The 18,353-nt window shown below is 43.6% G+C and overlaps 1 protein-coding gene across 1 annotated transcript; it reads left to right on the top strand.

Annotated features, from left to right (window-relative positions):
* The first annotated feature begins 362 nt into the window (after positions 1-362).
* On the top strand, positions 363-5,236 carry Ppp1r3c (protein phosphatase 1, regulatory subunit 3C). Its single transcript, NM_016854.2, has 2 exons — positions 363-414; positions 2,613-5,236. The coding sequence occupies exons 1-2, from the start codon at positions 401-403 to the stop codon at positions 3,550-3,552; spliced, it is 954 nt and encodes a 317-aa protein (NP_058550.1). The 5' UTR covers positions 363-400; the 3' UTR covers positions 3,553-5,236.
* Positions 5,237-18,353: the final 13,117 nt, after the last annotated feature.

The raw sequence follows: 18,353 nt of genomic DNA, 5'->3' as shown, positions 1-18,353 counted from the left end.
TTCCATAGAAGACCCCGCCAGGCTCGCACAAGCTGCAGAAGGCCAGCTGCGAGCCGTGAGCTACGTGCTGCACGCCAGGCTCCGGGAACACGGCTGGATCCCGCTGGCCCAGGGCTCAGGGACTCTACGGCCGCCTTCCAGCACGCTCTGGTCACATCCAGCCCCGCGGTGATCACGTTCCAGGGGCAGGGGCTCGTGCCCCAGCTGCACAGTGGTTGGTCAGGGCGCACGGCCTTTGATTGGTCGGAGGGACCGGTTCACGTGATCTGGCTTTGATAAGCTGCCTCCCGGTTGCCTGCGGTCAGTCGGCCGGCTGGACCGCGGCGCTGCATCCTCTTAAGTACTGAGTGCGAAGTTGCTCAGGGTGCGGTTGTCGCGGTCGCCGCTGCCTCTCGGTCCAATGAGCTGCACCAGGTAGGTTCAGTGCAACTCTGCGCCCGAATGGAGGGGAGCCTGCAGCTGCGGGGACTTTGGGGGCTTTTGTGGTTTTGTCTTCTCTGCAGATGGGAGACTCCCAGGTTGATGGCTGAGTTGAATCGTCCCGGAGGCTTTGAAGGGATGGAATTTGAGTTGTATTTCTTAGCGCCTGTTTTGGGAATCTACATCTCACAGTAGAAACTGCCTTAGTGAGTCAGTTTTAGCTGGGATTCCTTTGCTGAAGTGACTCTGTTGCCTTTGAGCTCAAAGACCCAAACACTTGGGTGCAGCTTAGTTTTATTGATGAGGTAGTTTAGCCTGTGGCAAAAGGTAGAGGATTTTGCATTTCTTCTTTCCCCACTTCCCCTCTCCTGGTTTGTCATAGAAAATGCAGTCTTAGAGTTTGAGCAAGCTATTATTTTTAACTCTTGGCCAGGACTTAGAATTCCAGGGAAATAGCCCACTACTAAAACTTTCTATAAATGCAGGAGTAAAAAAGGAAAAAAACCAAAAAAACTAAAACAAAAAGAAAAACAAGAACAGCTCAACCAATAAAAAACGAACAACAGCTCCATCAACCAGGCAACCAAGACCATCTCACGAAATGTTGCATCTCCAGTTGTAACTTAGTCCAAGAATTCTCCCTCCCCAAATCCTGCCTCTTAATGGTTGTGAGACAAATAGACTTTGAGGTTTTGTTGCTGGAAGTTTGTAATCCTCTCAGAAAAACCCTAGAGCTATTAAAGTGAGTTCAGTATACATTCTTTACAGGCCACTTTGTGATGATGACCATATACAGGGTGCTGTGCTTAGCACTGGTATGAAGAGAATTCTTCAAGCCAGACTATATTTATGATCAAAATATGTTATATACATATATAAACTGTTAAAGAATAAATAATTAATAAAGCCCCAGACTCCAAAATGGCACCTACTGTATTTCATGTTTCTTTGATTTATAAGGCTGACATTGGAGAGGAAAAACCTAATTCTGTAAGTGTGGAATTATAGTGTGGTTCAAGGGAAAGAAAGGCCAGAAAAGTCTTGATGGATGGTTCTTTGTTTGATGCAAACTATTGTTATTGCCTTCCTACTTGTAAATAGGACCTGCTCAACAACAGGAAACATCATAGAAGCCCAAACCAGTAGATGCTATAATTCCATCAGTCAAAGATAATGAACATCTTAGTGTTTTCCTTTGTAGTTTTCAGTATTTATAAATTCATATATCTTCAGTGTATTTTAAAACAGCTCATTTTCTGGTTATCAGTTTTTAAAACTACTTTATGTTGTGTATATATAATGTACACTGCAGGCTACAAGACAGAGCTATAGTAAAGTGGTTATTACTGGTCAGAATGAACAAGTCTGTTATCCCTGCAGGTAGCTATTCCCTTTATAGTTGGACCTGTCATGGGCATCTTTCTATATGAACTGTAGATTGTTTAAAGTTTTTCCTTTAGTCTGTGAGATGTTGGCTGGTGTTGCAGTTGGTCATTTGTGAAAAAATGAGGATGACTGTGATAAAATGAAAAAGTCATTCTTTCTTTTAACAAGCGTCACCTACTGTCACTCTAAGGACAGCATGACATTTTAAGAATTGCTTCATTTATTGTTTCCCAAGTGGATTACTTCTCCTGAGAAGTAAAACCGGTTCGAGAGCCAAAATAGGAAACAGCAGCCAGAGGGAGCGAGAGGCTGGGACTGTGATAATGGAAGAAGCTGTCTGGCCAATGGACTCTTTTGGGGGAAGCTTTAAGAACATATTTACCTTTCTGGCTCCATGCCATGAAGCTCTACTGTAGTGGTTTTAAGTCCCCGGAATCTGAATTTTTTTTTTCTAAAGGAAAGAAACTTCTCAGGTCTTGTTGATCTGACAGGTTTAAGAACCACTGGCCCAGAACAGAGTACATAATTCCAAGAGCTGTGTCAGACTTGTTCAGATAGAGCCCTCTTGTTTCTCAGATGGAGAAACTGAATCCTCTCTGAGTGTTTCAGGCAGTTTACACATGGGCCCAGCAGCCTGCCAAGCACAGAGCTAGACTGTAGATCTCATCACCCCAGTGCTCTCCTTTTCTCCACGTGATAGCACCTCTCTGCACTGGAGTACTAGTGTGTGTGCATTTGGGACCAGGGGAAGACGACTCCAGACCTCGGTGATTACCACTGTTTTTTTTTTTTTTTTCTCATTCCAGAATGATCCATGTGCTAGATCCACGTCCTTTGACAAGTTCCGTCATGCCCGTGGACATGGCCATGAGGATTTGCTTGGCTCATTCACCACCTCTGAAGAGTTTCCTGGGTCCTTACAATGGTTTTCAACGAAGAAATTTTGTGAATAAATTGAAACCTTTGAAACCATGTCTCAGTGTCAAGCAGGAAGCCAAATCGCAGAGTGAGTGGAAGAGCCCACACAACCAAGCCAAGAAGCGGGTCGTGTTTGCGGACTCCAAGGGGCTGTCACTCACTGCTATCCATGTCTTCTCCGACCTTCCAGAAGAACCAGCGTGGGACCTGCAGTTTGATCTCTTGGACCTTAACGATATCTCCTCCAGCTTAAAACTTCACGAGGAGAAAAATTTGGTTTTTGATTTTCCCCAGCCCTCAACCGACTACTTAAGTTTCCGGGACCGCTTTCAGAAGAACTTTGTCTGCCTCGAGAACTGCTCTTTGCAAGATCGGACGGTGACCGGGACAGTGAAAGTGAAGAATGTGAGCTTTGAGAAGAAGGTTCAGGTCCGGATCACCTTTGACACCTGGAAAACCTACACAGATGTGGACTGTGTCTACATGAAGAATGTTTACAGCAGCTCAGACAGCGACACCTTCTCCTTTGCCATCGACTTGCCCCGTGTCATTCCAACTGAGGAGAAAATTGAGTTCTGCATTTCTTATCACGCTAATGGGAGGATCTTCTGGGACAACAATGAGGGTCAGAATTACAGAATTGTCCATGTGCAATGGAAACCTGACGGAGTGCAGACTCAGGTGGCACCCAAAGACTGTGCATTCCAACAGGGGCCCCCTAAGACTGAGATAGAGCCCACAGTCTTTGGCAGTCCAAGGCTTGCTAGCGGCCTCTTCCCAGAGTGGCAGAGCTGGGGGAGAGTGGAGAACTTGACCTCCTATCGATGAGTTAGGCAATCTACACACTGCCCTTGTCTGATCATAATCCTCATGCAATTCTAGATCTGTATTGCTCAATATTAGGAAGTCGTAGTTACTTTCTATCAGTAGATTTAGGTATGAGCTGTTGGGGCCTGGCTATAGAAGCTATAGCTACTTGAGAATTCATTGTTGGGGGTTTTTGAGGGTGATGCCACCAGCTTTGTTCTGAAGGATCAAGGACAGCCTGGGAACTAGTTTTATACAAGCGACACCTTTTTTTGGGAGGTGCATCATTTCCCTCTCAGTTCACCAGCTTTCACTTTGACCAAGGAAAGGTTTGAGGACTGTTGATGGTGATGGAACGCTGTGGTAAGGGTGTGAGGAATGTGAAATGTATATGCCGAGGGCTCGAGTCAGCGGAGGAGCCATGGTTAAGTGGATATTAAGCCATTGGTGGGAACACATAAAGTTATCTTGTGTTTCAGAATGGGTTCTGCAGGCTTCTCCTGAGGAAATAGCTCAAAGATGGGAAAGAAATCCATTCTATGCATCCTTGTATAGGAAAATAAAAGGATGTTGGATGGTACTGGGGGAGAAGATGAACTGAAGAATCAAGATCTTGAGGGCTAGAGATGTAGCTCAGTTGGTAGTGTGCTTGCCTCGCATGCATGAAGACCTGGGTTCCAGGTCTAGCATCATACAGCTGGGGGTGGCAGCACATGCCTCTAATCCCAGTATGTTATAGGGAAGGCAGAGGCAGGAGGATTAGAAATCCAAGGTCATCCTTGGCACACAGAAAGTTGGAGGCTAGCTTGGGCTAGTCAAGTCCCTGTCTCAAGGAAATGATGATATCAAAAGATCTCAAGTGAATCCTTTCAGTTTAAACATGGTCTACCAGGAACCATGTTTTAGAGAGTGTTGAAGCACATCTGGCTTTGCATTCTTAATTGGATAAGCGGCTTTGTGATGAAGGCATCACTCTTGGGTTCTTGCTACAGAATGCTGCCTGACATCAGGCATGTTGTCACCAGTGACTAGCAGCATGTAGGGACTCCACATCGTGTCAAAGAGAGCTCTTTCAGTGCCTCCATTAAACCACAACACTGTAGCTGTTTAAACCAGTTACCTGAATGCTCATCTAATAACTCATGAATGTTTAGGACCTTATTTGAAGGTCTATTCACTGGTGTCCTTCTGAAATCATCAGGAGGGCCATCAGTGTACACAACTCACGTCCTTCATATTGAAGGTGACTCATCTTTCTGCCACACTTTTTCAATGTGACATTTGAAGTGGGGACTGACACCAGAGTCTCAATGCAAGAATCCAGGACCTTGCACATGAAAGTATCGGTCTATCTCGTGCCTAATTTTGTCTTGCTGTTTTAATTTCTAGTCAAAATGCTTTTAAAAAGTGTAGATATGAATTATTTTGAATGTGAACTGTTTTTGCGTGCGCATAAATCCACTTTGTGGGATCTTGAGGACAGGTGTCCTGGGTTGATTGTCCGGTGTGCATGTACTTTGAGGTGAGTTGGGAAAGTGCAGTGGATTGTAATGTATGTGATCTGCCATGCTGGAAAAACACTATTGGGATACCTCCCCTGTGATGGTATTTGAGGTTTGGCTAGCATCCATAAGTTCTCTGCTGTAAATACCTACATTGTCCCTATGAGCCTCTCACTTTTAGAATAAATGTGCTTGGTAAAAGACCCGAGAATGTTTTCTTTCCCCCCAAACCATAACTGGTTAGATCAGAAATAGAGCAACTGAAGTTCTCCTGTTTTGCCTAGCAACAACCAAGCAAGCTGGTTTGGAGCAGGAGGTGGCTCAACCTGCACACATTCACCTGCCTCAGACTCGAACGTGACCGCGGCACGTGACCTCAGGTCTCGTGGCGGACGGTGGACAGCTGACAGCCGGGGCTTGGGTCCAGAGGCAGTAAGCTGAGCTGCTGTAACTGTGTCTGTCTATGGCTCCTCCTTCTCTCACATGCTTTCTGCCGGGCCAGGCTTAGCCTGGGTGCTACCTGTCACTCACACACTTGGGGGGTTGGGGGGAGATAATGCAGGAGGTGTGCAATAGCTCTTACGTTTTGAGCTCTAGTATCTTTCTGAGGGGCAAAGCTTGGAACTGCAGAGAAATCCCAGGAAGGGCCGATGGGTATTACTTTTGGGCTGAAGGGGAAGCACAACTTTTTAGGGTCAGTCAACAAACAGGTCCATGAACCTAAGCCGCTCTTCCAGTTTTGCCTAAAATTTCCATAAATGTCTTCACACTGCATCATCATCATTAAAATTTATTTATTTATTTACATCCCAAATGCTGCTCCACCTCTCCGTCCTTCCCTCACAGAGTCCCTCCCTCACCATGTCCTATCAAGTGTCTGTCAGGTTAGCACATCCTCTCTCATTGAGGCCAGACAGGGCAGCCCTGTTGGGGAATGGATACCACAGTGAAGACTACAGCTTTAGAGAGAGCCTCCATTCCAGTTGTTGGGGGACCCACATGGAGACTGAGCTGCACATCTGCTACATATGTTTCACACTGTATCTTAAAAACTTTTATTGAAAAAAATTTATATACTCTGATCATATTTTTCCCTCCATGAGTTTCTCCCAGATCCTCCCTACCTAGTCAATTAAATATATATATATTTAAGAATCTCTCTTTATAAAACAAACAAGAAAGAAAGAAATACCTATTGGACTGAGCATGGGGTCCCAGATAGAGGAGTTGGAGAAGGGACTGAAGGAGCTGAGGGGTTTTGCAGCCCTACAGAGGGAGCAACAGTGGCAACAGGCCAGACCCCCCTCCCCCAGAGCTCCTGGGGACTGGACCACCAATCAAAGAGTACACAGGGAGGGACCCATGGTGTTGGCCGCATATGTGGCAGAGGATGGCCTTGTTGGACATCAGTGGGAGGAGAGGCCCTTGGACCTGAGGGTGTTCAATGCCCCAGTGTAGGGGAATGCCAGGGCAGGAAGACAGGAGCGGGTGGGTGGGTGGGGGAGCACCCTCATAGAGGCAGGAGAGGGGGGGATGGGATAGGGGGTTTCCGAAGGGGAGACCTGGAAAAGGGAAAACATTTGAAATGTAACTAAAGAAAATATCCAATTTTAAAAAAAAGTCAGACCAAAAAAAGCAAGCAAGCAAGCAAGCAATACCTCTCCCACACAAAATGGAAATCAAAATAAACAAGTGAAAGACCCATAAGACAAAAAAAAAAAAAAAAAAAAAAAGCCCAAGCAAAGCAAGATGAAACAGAAAGTCTACAAAGAAGTACCATTGTGTTGTTATGAGTTGGTTCTATTCTTGGGCATGGGCCTGCCCTGGAGTGTGGTTAATACACACGTTGACACTTCATTGGGAAAAACTGACTTTTCTTTTAGCCAGAGGATATCAACTGCAGATAGCTTCTTGCTTAGGAGTGGGAGCCCGTGTCCACTTCCTTCTCAGTGCTAGGACCCATCTGCCTTGAACCTGTACAGGCCTTGTGTGTGCAGCCAGTCAGTTCTACGGTTTCATTCGCCGTTGTGTCAGGAAGATCTGGTTTCCCTGGTCTCCCCTCTGGCTCTTACAACCTTTCTTCCTCTTCTGAGGAGTTCCCTGAGCCCTGAGGGGAGGACTTTGATGGATCCATCCCATTTAGGGCTGAGCGCTCCAAAGTCTCTCAGTCTCTGCACTTTGTCCAGTTTACAAAATGTCTTATGTTGAAGAGGTAACCAATGACTAGTCTGTCTGAGATGCTGAATTATAAGAATAAACTTTTATAACAGCATCCTTCGTATCAGGGGGCTATAAACTCTAAGTCTGACAGATGTATTTTATTTGGTACACAGATTTTTTTTTTTTTGAGATAGGAATTGACTTTATAGCCATGGCTGGTTTGAAATTCTTTTCATAGACCAGGCTGGATTCAAACTTGAAGCCCTCTGCTTCTTAAGTGATGGTATTATAAGAGTTTGCCAGCACATCCAACATAAAATATTTTAAGAAAAATTTATTGTCAGGGCAAACAGAGCAGACATATATAAAACACACAGGTGCCATTTTTTTCTTTCTTTAAAAATTGTAAGTTCTGTCTTCCTGGCAACAGATGTGGGGAGCTGAGCAGAGCCTCCTTCTTTCCATAGGGCATGCTGGCCCGAATGGGGCAAGCATGGGCTACTTGCCAAACTCTACCCTCGGCTGTATTCCGGTACACTGTTGGCTGGTCTCTCAAGGTTGCAGTCGGCATTTTGTCCCTTCTGGATCTATTCATGGTAATGACTGTGTGAAGAACACTTTCTTCCAAGAGGTGCACAGAACTGTAATTGAGGTTTGAAAACCATGAGATCCACATGTAAACTTTATAAAAGAAGAAAATAAGATTGGGCGAGGTGGGGTGACCAGCTCAACCTGCCCCGGGTTGGTCAGTGGCTTTCTGCCTGGCGTGCCTTCCTGCTTTTGACATTTCTTGGAGTCTCCCATGAGACCCTGCTTCTCAATAGCTGGGGAGTTGAAAGAAAGAGCTGTTTTTCAGCAGGCATCACTCTGGCCAGCTCTTCTAAGCTGCCCGTGGCAGCTTCACTTGGTGTTGGCGTATCCAAGGGCTGTGCCCAAGTAAGGATCCGATCAGGGGGCTACTGAGGGATATAAGTGTACGCGTTTCACATTATGATTATCTGCCTGTTAAGAGAAGCAATGCAGTCTGTAAGATTATTTACACAAGGGGCCGGGTTAGGTGGCTCAGCAGTTAGGAGCTATTCTTGCAGGAGACCTGAGGTTGATCCTCAGTACCTCTGTTGGTTGGCTCAACTACTTGTAACACCAGCTCCAGGGGATCGGACATCCTTTCCAGCTCTATGGATACCTGCACACATGTGGCATGCATACACACACACACACACACACACACACACAAAACAAACAGAATAAAACAACAACACAGAGAAAAAGAAAACAACAAACAAAACAACTCAAAGACAAAATATGAAAAGCAGATACACACACCCAGACACAACCACCCACACACACACACACACACACACACACACACACACACACACACACACACACACTCACACAGAAAACCCACAAAATCAGAAACCATGATATACAAGCAAAAGACCAGTAAGGTTAAGAAAAAAAAATACCCAAGCAAAGCATACAAGACAAAAACTCTCCTACAATACCAGTGAGATCATTTTGTGTTGGGCATCTATAGCTGGGCATGGGGCCTGCCCTTTAGTGTGGCTTGTACACCAGTGAGATTTCATTAGAGAAAACTAGCTTTTCCTTTGCAAGTGGTTGTCAGTTGAAGAAAGCTTCTTGTTTAGGGATGGGAGATTATGTCCACTTCCTCCTCTCCTGGGACCCCATCTGGTTCAGGCCTGTGCGAGCCCAGTGCGTGCTCCAGGGTCTTGGTGAATTCATGTGTGCATCAGTCCTGCTGTGTCTGGAAGGCACTGTCTCCTTGGGGTCCTCCATCCCCACTGGCTCTTGCAATCTTTCTGCCTTTTCTTCCACAGAGTTCCCTGAGCTCTGAGGGGAGGAATCTGGAGTGCTGTTTAGGACCGAGTGTTCCAAGGTCCCTCACTCTCCGCACATTATCCAGTTGTGGGTTTCTGTGTTTGTTTCCATCTCTTTGGGAGGAAGATTCTCTGATGATGGCTGATCTCTTTTTTTTTTCCTTCTTAAATGTTTGAGTCTTACTTTATCTCTAAGCTAAAAGGCTGGGACTCATAAAATGGGAACAAATCATATCTTCCTCAGGAGTCCAAAACTACTATGGAAATTCAGTCCTTCATCTGGCAAAAGGAGATCAGCAATAATTTCCAGGTTCTTTCTAGAGTTTCTCAGAAGCTACTGGGAACTGTGGCCTCAACAAATCCTGTTGTTAGTAGGAAGGGACTGTTCCCAAAGTCAGGACAGTCCTTACATGCAATCCTGTTGTCTCCTGTCCTCCTGACTATGTCCCTTTCTGCCAGTGAGAGGATGTCCCTTACAGGGCTCCTGCCACCAGTGGTCCTCAACTTTGACTGCGTATCAGAGTCACTCTGCAAAGTCTGAAAGGTACTGATGCCTCTCAGGGCACCGCCTCAGGTTCCTACTTAGTTCTGAGCTGTAGGCTCAATGTTGCATACTTTTGAAGACTCCCTGTGTATTTCCATTACATATCTAGGTTGAACACTGGGTGAAATGTTTTTGACAGCCACGATTTTCAGAGAACAGACAGATACAATGGTCCAGAGAGGACCCCCTGCTATTAACCACGACCATCACTACCACCTCCACCACCAAACATCAAAACAAGTGAACAAGCAGAAAAGGATGACAAATTGGAGTCCCAGAGGCTAAAACTTGCCTGGAGTTACAGCAATAACAGTGCCTGACTTCCCAACTCCCTGTTTTCATTTCCCTCCACCATCCTCATAGCATTGGACTGTACTTATGTTAGTGTTTTTCCTAATTAGGAGATGGCTGCCACTGTTTTCTGACCTAAGGAGACACACACTCCATCAGAGGAAGGAGTCCATCTCCTTCCTATACTGCCTTTTTTTTTTAAATTAATGGGTAAATAACCCTTTCCCAGAAGCTCCCAGTCCACCCTTTCTGGACAGGAAAATGAGCCTTTGGAATTGATGCAGACAAGTCAGTATTCCCATATTAACTCTGCACCATCCAACCAGAGGGGAGGGGAGGGGTAGGCCTAGGTTTCTGAACATGAAGGCAAATGGAGGATGGAGGGACCCAGAGAGTCATTACATGTCTCTCTTGGGCAAAGGTTTTCTTGAATGTATGAGGCTACTCAAAAAACAGGCTTTCACAGGAACCGACCAGTCTACACTGAAAGAGAACTGAACCGCCGAGAGGATCTGGCAACCCTCTCGAAATTCACATGTAAATATATTTTGGGCCAGGCAGGATGGCTCATCAGGTAAAGGCTCCTACTGCCAAGTCCAATCACCTGAATTTTACCCCCACAATCTACGCAGTGGAAAGAGAGGCTCCCCACAAGGTGTCTTCTAATTTCCTGTGCATACAAATAAATAAATAAAAGTCAAAAAGGGTTTACTCTGGAGGTCAGTGTAATAGCACAGACCCTAGCTCTTAGAAGGCTGAGGCAGGGGGGTCATGGGATTGATGCCAGTGGAAACGAGAGAGGAAGGGGGGAAGAAGGAAGGAGAGACAGAGAAGAAATGATACACAGAGAGAACGAGACCTGGGGTTAAGCCGAACTAGATTTAATTTTCCTCTACTGCTGTGTGAACAAAACATTCATTAAGTGTCTGGATAGTTGCAAGCCTCAGTAGTCCCATCTTTAAATTGGGAATGTTAACTACTGCCACTCCATAGAGTAATTGCAAAGATACAATGAGCTACAGATAAAGTACCTAACAAATTATCTGTCCAATAGTAAGTGATATATAAATCAGTGCTAGAACTGAGCAATTCCTTCTAGCACCGAAATCTTTTGCAGATTTAATTCTGTTACATACACTTCTCTTTCCAAGAGAATGGAGGGAAAGAGAATTTTGTTAACGTACAGTCTTCAGAGTCATTTCAAAACACTGCAGTTTCTGAAAGCTACTCAGAGTCTCAAAGATCTCAATGTTAGATCTCAAACCCAGGACAAACAGCTAAGATGCCACCAGGTTCTCCCAGCATGCCTCAGTGTCTATCTGTTACAGGGTCCTCCTGGATGCCTCCCCCTCCTTTTTGAGACAGTGTCTGCCTATGTAGCTCAGGCTGGCTTTGAACTCACTGTCTTTCCCTCTTGAGTACCAGGATTACATGGGTATATCATTATGCCCCAACTCTCACCCTCTCTTCTGGTAAACGATGCAGGTCTAGTCAAGACTTGCCAAATCTCCCTGTCTTTACCCCACTCCTGAGCCTTTGGAACTGTTGCAGCCAATTCCACTTCTGAGTCTCTTTAGCTGAACATTCTGTGTTCACTCCTCCTGGGAGGTTCTGAACTCTGATCTGTGTTTCCTCAGTATGGGCGTCTTCTGAACTCCTGTATTTAGCATGCCCCTGGCCAGCTGTTAGCTCCCCTCTCTCTGGCAGCTTCCAATTCAGTAGAAAACAGGGCCAATGTTAGGTTTAGGTGTTTGTGTGCCGTTCATCGGGATATTGACAGCTTTGAATCCTTGTCGTTTCAGCTCCATGAAGCAAACCATAGCCCAGTTTGTGTGACTGTCCTCTCCCAAGCAGAGCCCAGGTTTTCAGTTTCTTGCCCTTCCCCCAAAGCAGCAAACATACCCAGCAGAAAAACAGCTGAGAGTCATCATAACCTAACCATAAGGTCCTGGTGGGGCCAGAGCTTCAACGTCTTCAGATACACTTATGACGCTTTCCTAGTGTCTTATGTTGGCATCGATCTTTCTCAAGCTGTCACCTCATATTTAGAAGTGTAGATTGAATAAAAAAAAAGAAAGAACTCCCTACGTGAGCACTCATATTGTGTATTTAACTCCTTGGTTCCCTTTTAATGTTTTATCATACAATGTGTTATTTCTACCTGCAAAAATCAATTACTTTTTTCTCTCTCTCAGTAGTTTTGGTCTCTTCTGAGGCACTCTTCACTCAGTGACTAACTTCACTGAGGTGAAGAGACATTTCAGAGGACTTTTAGGAGAACCCCACGATAACACAAAGGTGATTAAATAAGAAATAGAACTTGTAACGAAATTATGAAACCTCCAGTTAAAAAGTTTAAAAAAGCTAATTCAATTTACTATTCCTTAAAGACAGGCTTTAATGGCAGGCCACCAGTTACGTACACCACACTATAATACACCTTTTATGACTACGTAAGTAATATGACTACTGATGATAGCTAGCTAGCAATTGCTACCTTGCTGCGAAGGGACTGGATGGTGTACTTATGTGACTTCCTTCTCTCTGTTGTTGGGCAGAGTTTCTGGAAACATCAATTTTCAGGAGAGCAGTTGGTCAGAACAGCTGTATTGATAAAGAAAAGGGCTTTTCACTAATGAAGCCAATGTTTACAATATGTAACTTGATGATCCAAAAATTTAGCTCAGATATTACCCTAATAACCTTTGTGTCAGTAGTCAACAGACAACTGCTATTATGATTCAACAATTAAGTTATTGTTAAGGTAAATTTGAAATGAACTCTACTCATAAACCATGCTCATAAACAACTTCTAACATCTAAAAACTCTCAAAATATTCCCCCGTTTGCATTTCTGTAAACAGACTATATAGTCCTTGAGACACAATACTCATTTTCTTTTTTTTTCCTTTCTTTTTTTTTTAAATGGCTGATTCTTTATTTAACATGTCCCAGGTCAGTAGTCATGTCCACTCATTTTCTAAAAATATTCTATTTTAAGACATTGCAAGCCTTTAATCTTGTGCTTCTGCTAATTTTTTAAAACTTTATCCTAAAACACATTGGAAACAAAGAAACAAAAATCACATTCAGAAATTAACCAATATACAGACTATACAACTCAATGTACTTTTATGCACTTACAGTAAAGACGCTTTGGAGCCTCACATGTGATTTTCTGTTTTTACTATTGACTATATATATCTATCTATATATATATATTTTACAGAGTGTCATATTTTATTTAAAAAAAGTAAACACAAAATAACTAGGCAGAACTTCCCACCAATTTTTAGGAGAAAATACAATTCACAATCAGGACACAAATGTGGCCCCTCCTGAAAGGCCTGGGTGTGGCTTTCCCGGCCCACTGTGGCAGTCTTAAACCACTTCCAAATAAATGGAGGCAAGAAAACACATTAAACAGCTCAATAGACATTCTTAAGTTTTGACTTTCTTTTGATAGTTGATTTTAAAAAAAACTATCACATCTTTTTTTAAAACTATCACATTTTTTTTATTATGTATTTTCCTCAATTACATTTCCAATGCTATCCCCAAAGTCCCCCATACCATCCCCCCAACTTCCCTACCTACCCATCCCCATTTTTTTGGCCCTGGCGTTCCCCTGTACTGGGGCATATAAAGTTTGTGTGTCCAATGGACCTCTCTTTCCAGTGATGGCCGACTAGGCCATCTTTTGATACATATGCAGCTAGAGTCAAGAGCTCCGGGGTACTGGTTAGTTCATAATGTTGTTCCACCTATAGGGTTGCAGATCCCTTTAGCTCCTTGGGTACTTTCTCTAGCTCCTCCATTGGGAGCCCTGTGATCCATCCAATAGCTGACTGTGAGCATCCACTTCTGTGTTTGCTAGGCCCCGGCATAGTCTCACAAGAGACAGCTATATCTGGGTCCTTTCAGCGAAATCTTGCTAGTGTATGCAATGGTGTCAGTGTTTGGAAGCTGATTATGGGGTGGATCCCTGGATATGGCAGTCTCTAGATGGTCCATCCTTTCGTCACAGCTCCAAACTTTGTCTCTGTAACTCCTTCCATGGGTGTTTTCTTCCCAATTCTAAGAAGGGGCACAGTGTCCACACTTTGGTCTTCATTCTTCTTGAGTTTCATGTGTTTAGCAAATTGTATCTTATATCTTGGGTATCCTAAGTTTTGGGCTAATATCCACTTATCAGTGAGTACATATTGTGTGAGTTCCTTTGTGATTGGGTTACCTCACTCAGGATGATGCCCTCCAGGTCCATCCATTTGCCTAGGAATTTCATAAATTCATTCTTTTTAATAGCTGAGTAGTACTCCATTGTGTAAATGTACCACATTTTCTGTATCCATTCCTCTGTTGAGGGGCATCTGGGTTCTTTCCAGCTTCTGGCTATTATAAATAAGGCTGCTATGAACATAGTGGAGCATGTGTCCTTCTTACCGGTTGGGACATCTTCTGGATATATGCCCAGGAGAGGTATTGCTGGATACTCCGGTAGTACTATATCCAATTTTCTAAGGAACCGCCAGACTGATTTCCAGAGTGGTTGTACAAGCTTGCAATCCCACCAACAATGGAGGAGTGTTCCTCTTTCTCCACATCCTTGCCAGCATGTGCTGTCACCTGAATTTTTCATCTTAGCCATTCTGACTGGTGTGAGGTGGAATCTCAGGGTTGTTTTGATTTGCATTTCCCTGATGATTAAGGATGTTGAACATTTTTTCAGGTGCTTCTCTGCCATTCATTATTCCTCAGGTGCAACCACAATAATATTCTTTAAATTGCTTATGGAAGTGTCTGGGGACCCTTGGGGGTTTCCAACACATGTTTGGTGTCCTTAAAACTGAATTTATTTTTATGACACTAAGAGGTTATTTCCCTTTTACCAAGTTAGTTTTCCACAACTAACTATGCAGTAAAAATTTCCACACCCTTTTAAAATGTAAAAAAAACAAAACAAAACAAAACAATAAAACCTTTTATTTTTAAGATGAATAAACACTTATTTTATTACAAAAAGGAAATAAAATGGAGGTCATGGTTGCTCCTAGGTACGGTGGAGGATATGGTTTATTATAGATATGAGGGATAGCATAGCCAGAGGCAGGGACGTCTGGGAGAGTCCAGAGTGAGCAGAGCCAGACTTAGGAGGGCCAAGTGAGGAAAGGAGACAGGGAAGGAGGGCAAGACAGGAGCTGCAGACCAACATGGGTGGCCTAGGCCAAGAGTCTGGCTAAAAACTGGGTAGCAAAAATGGGGAGTTCTACAGGGGACAAAGGAGCTCGGGGAAAGTAAGGGCAGCACAGCCCCTGGGCTGGAGAGTTCAGGGTAGAGGACAGGAGGACCCTGTAACAGATAAGCACTGAGGCATGCTGGGAGAACCTGGTGGCCAGAGTCGGATTTGATAAGTTAATAGGTATCTTAGCTGTTTGTCTTGGGTTTGAGACCTAACACTGGGGTCTTAATCTGATATTTGAGGCTCTCTGAATAGTCTAAGAAATTACAATGTTTTGAAACGACTTGCGTGGGTATTTGTTGTGGCTTAACTATGAAACATACTCATGTAAAGTCTCTTGTGTTGGAGGCGTGGTCTTTGGCTGGTGTTACTGTCTGGGAGGCAGTAGAAGCTCTGGAAGAAGGCAATAAGTCCTTGGGGGCTTATATCTGAAAGAGATGTTTGATCTCCAGCCCCTTCCTCTGGGCGGTTCTGATGCTTAGTCACCGTGGTGGGTGAGGAGCATCTGCGCATGCGTCTGACATTATGATGCTTCTGACTTCCCTCAGGCACCAAACGGCAGACTGTGTTGACTGTGGGTTGAGAGTGTTGACACTGAACCAAAATAAACTCTTCCTCAAGGCTTTTTCCTCTAGTATTTGTCAGAGTAACAAATGAACTGACTAGCATAGCGTTTTCTAGACTGTTCTGGTTAGCCACACTCGGGAAATCAGTTCACTGCATGCTATAATTGCAATTGTAGCTCAGTAATAACCTTACTCATTACACCTTGAAATAATGCGTTTATTTAGTCCAGGTCTCCTTTGTGCTGCTTAGGATTTTTCCCCCAAGTTGACACAAGCTAGAGTCATCTGAGAAGAGGGAACCTCAACTGAGAAAATATCTCTGTTAGACTAGCCTGCCGGCAAGCCTATGGAACATTCTCTTAATTGATGATTGATGTGGGAAGGCTCAGCTCACACAGTGGGTGTCATGCCTGGGCAGGTGGTAGTCGCATATAAAGGCAGCAGGCTGAGCAAGCCAGTAAGCCTGGCTTCTGCTTCCGTTCCTGCCTTGGCTTTCCTTAGTGGACTACAAACTGGGATATGTAAATCAAATCCTTTCCTCTCCAAGTTACTTTTGGTCATAGTGTTTTATCACAGTGACAGAAAACAAACTAAGGCACTCCTCCCATCCAAATTGCTTCTAGAAATCTAAATGGTCATGAATATCACTGACCAGGGTAAACGTTGGAGGATGACGAAGACCCTAGCCAGGAAAATTGTCTTACCTTTTTTCTCTGGAAACATGTCACATATTATTCTAGTACTTAGATCAGTGGTTCTCAGCTTGTGGGTTGTGACCCCTTTGTGGGTCAAACTACCCTTTCATAGGGATTGCCTAAGAGCATTGTAAATCACAGATGTTTACATTATGATTCACTACAGAGGCAAAATTACAGTTATGAAGTAGCAATGAAATAATTTCATGGTTGGAGTCCCTACAACATAAGGAACTGTATTAAAGGACTGCAGCATTAAGAAGGTTGAAAATCACTGATCTATAGTGTATTTTATGTTATATCCAAAGTTATGTCCTGTGTAGGCTTTGGGCTGGTGGATCTTTGTGAGTATGAAGCTAGTCTGGTTTGCAGAGTGAGATCCAGAAGAGCCAGGACTACAAGAGAACCTGTCTTAAAAAAACAAACAAAAATATTACATTTATTTCTCTGTTTATCTATCATTTATAGAGTGTTGAGTGTGTGAGTATGTGTTTGAGTGTGCATGTGTGACTGTGTGTGTGTGTGCCTATGACTGTGTGTGTCTTGTGTGTGTCTGTGTGTGTGTGTGTGCCTATGACTGTGTGTGTCTTGTGTGTGTCTGTTTGTGTGTGTGTGTGTGCCTATGACTGTGTGTGTCTTGTGTGTGTGTGCCTATGACTGTGTGTGTCTTGGGGATGGAACTCAGGTTATCAGGCTTAAAGGCGAGTGCCTTCATCCACTGAGCTGTCTCACTGGCCCACCAACATGCTTTCAAACAGTCATTTCTACTCTAGAGTCAGAAGACAAAGGATTGGAGTCTATTAATGTGCTAAGAGAAGAACATCACCCTTTTAACATGAAATCGAACTAGAAAAGATGCCTGTCTCAACATTAGCTCTGCAAACATGGAAACAAAACAAAACTGAAAACCTCCTAATATTTACTACCATAATTGGACATCCCAGTAATTTGTGATGTAAATTCACATTTCTTTTTGTTTGTTTGAGGAAGCTCTTATGTAGCCTCTCCCCCACAAGCCTCCAGGCCTCTGACTTGGTGTGTAGCCAATGATTACCCTACATATCCCGATTGGTTTCTCTCTTTCTACCTAGTGCTAGGTTACAGGTATGCATCACAATATCCACATACCTAGTCCTTACGTTCTCAAACACCTCAAACCAAGAATTTTTTAAAAATCCTGTGTGACCACTTTATTCAGGATAGTTGTACCACCCTAGCATGTCTAGGTGGTTCCTTAAGTTTTGCTGTATTAGAGAAAAGGATAAATCACAAGAGAGAATGTCAACGCTTGCCATGAAGAAAGCCCAAGTCACAATGAACAGCAAGCCAGAGGACACTGAGAAATTTCTACCATGAATGTTTTCAGGTTTTCAAATGGTTTAACCGTAGAGGCCTGGAAAAATTTTGTTGTTGTTGTTGTTGTTGTTTTTTTTTTTTAATAAGGAACACTTCATTTCTTGATATTCTGGGCAACATGATTAATGCAGTCCTGGGCACACATAAATATAAAACTCTTGATTATAGGCAACAAAAAATAATAAATTCTTCAAGTTTCTTTATGGTAAATGTGATTTGATCATAGCAGAACTCCATGCTGTCTTGCGGCCCCCTCCCTCCCTCCCTCCCTCCTCCTCTTTCTTTCTTTCTTTCTTTCTTTCTTTCTTTCTTTCTTTCTTTCTTTCTTTCTTTCCTTCTTCCTAAGTTAGGATATAAAACAATGGTATCACGATGGCATGCCATACACATCAAGCCAAGGACTTATTAAGAGATGCTTCCTGGTTGCACTGACCACAGGTATTTCATAGACGCCACACATACAAGCTCTCACACTACAGGAACATTTTTCCTGTGCTTCAGGAAATTTTCACCAAACATGGGTTCACACACAAAGCAACAAAAGGATGCTCAAAGATTCAAATGAAAGGATGAAAATATGAAGGCAATAGAAGTTTACTAATTATAGCTAATACAGAAAAAGTAG

The sequence above is a fragment of the Mus musculus genome, chromosome 19 (assembly GCF_000001635.26).
Source record: "Mus musculus strain C57BL/6J chromosome 19, GRCm38.p6 C57BL/6J".
Classification (NCBI taxonomy): domain Eukaryota; kingdom Metazoa; phylum Chordata; class Mammalia; order Rodentia; family Muridae; genus Mus; species Mus musculus.
This window is presented reverse-complemented; position numbering and strand designations above follow the sequence as displayed.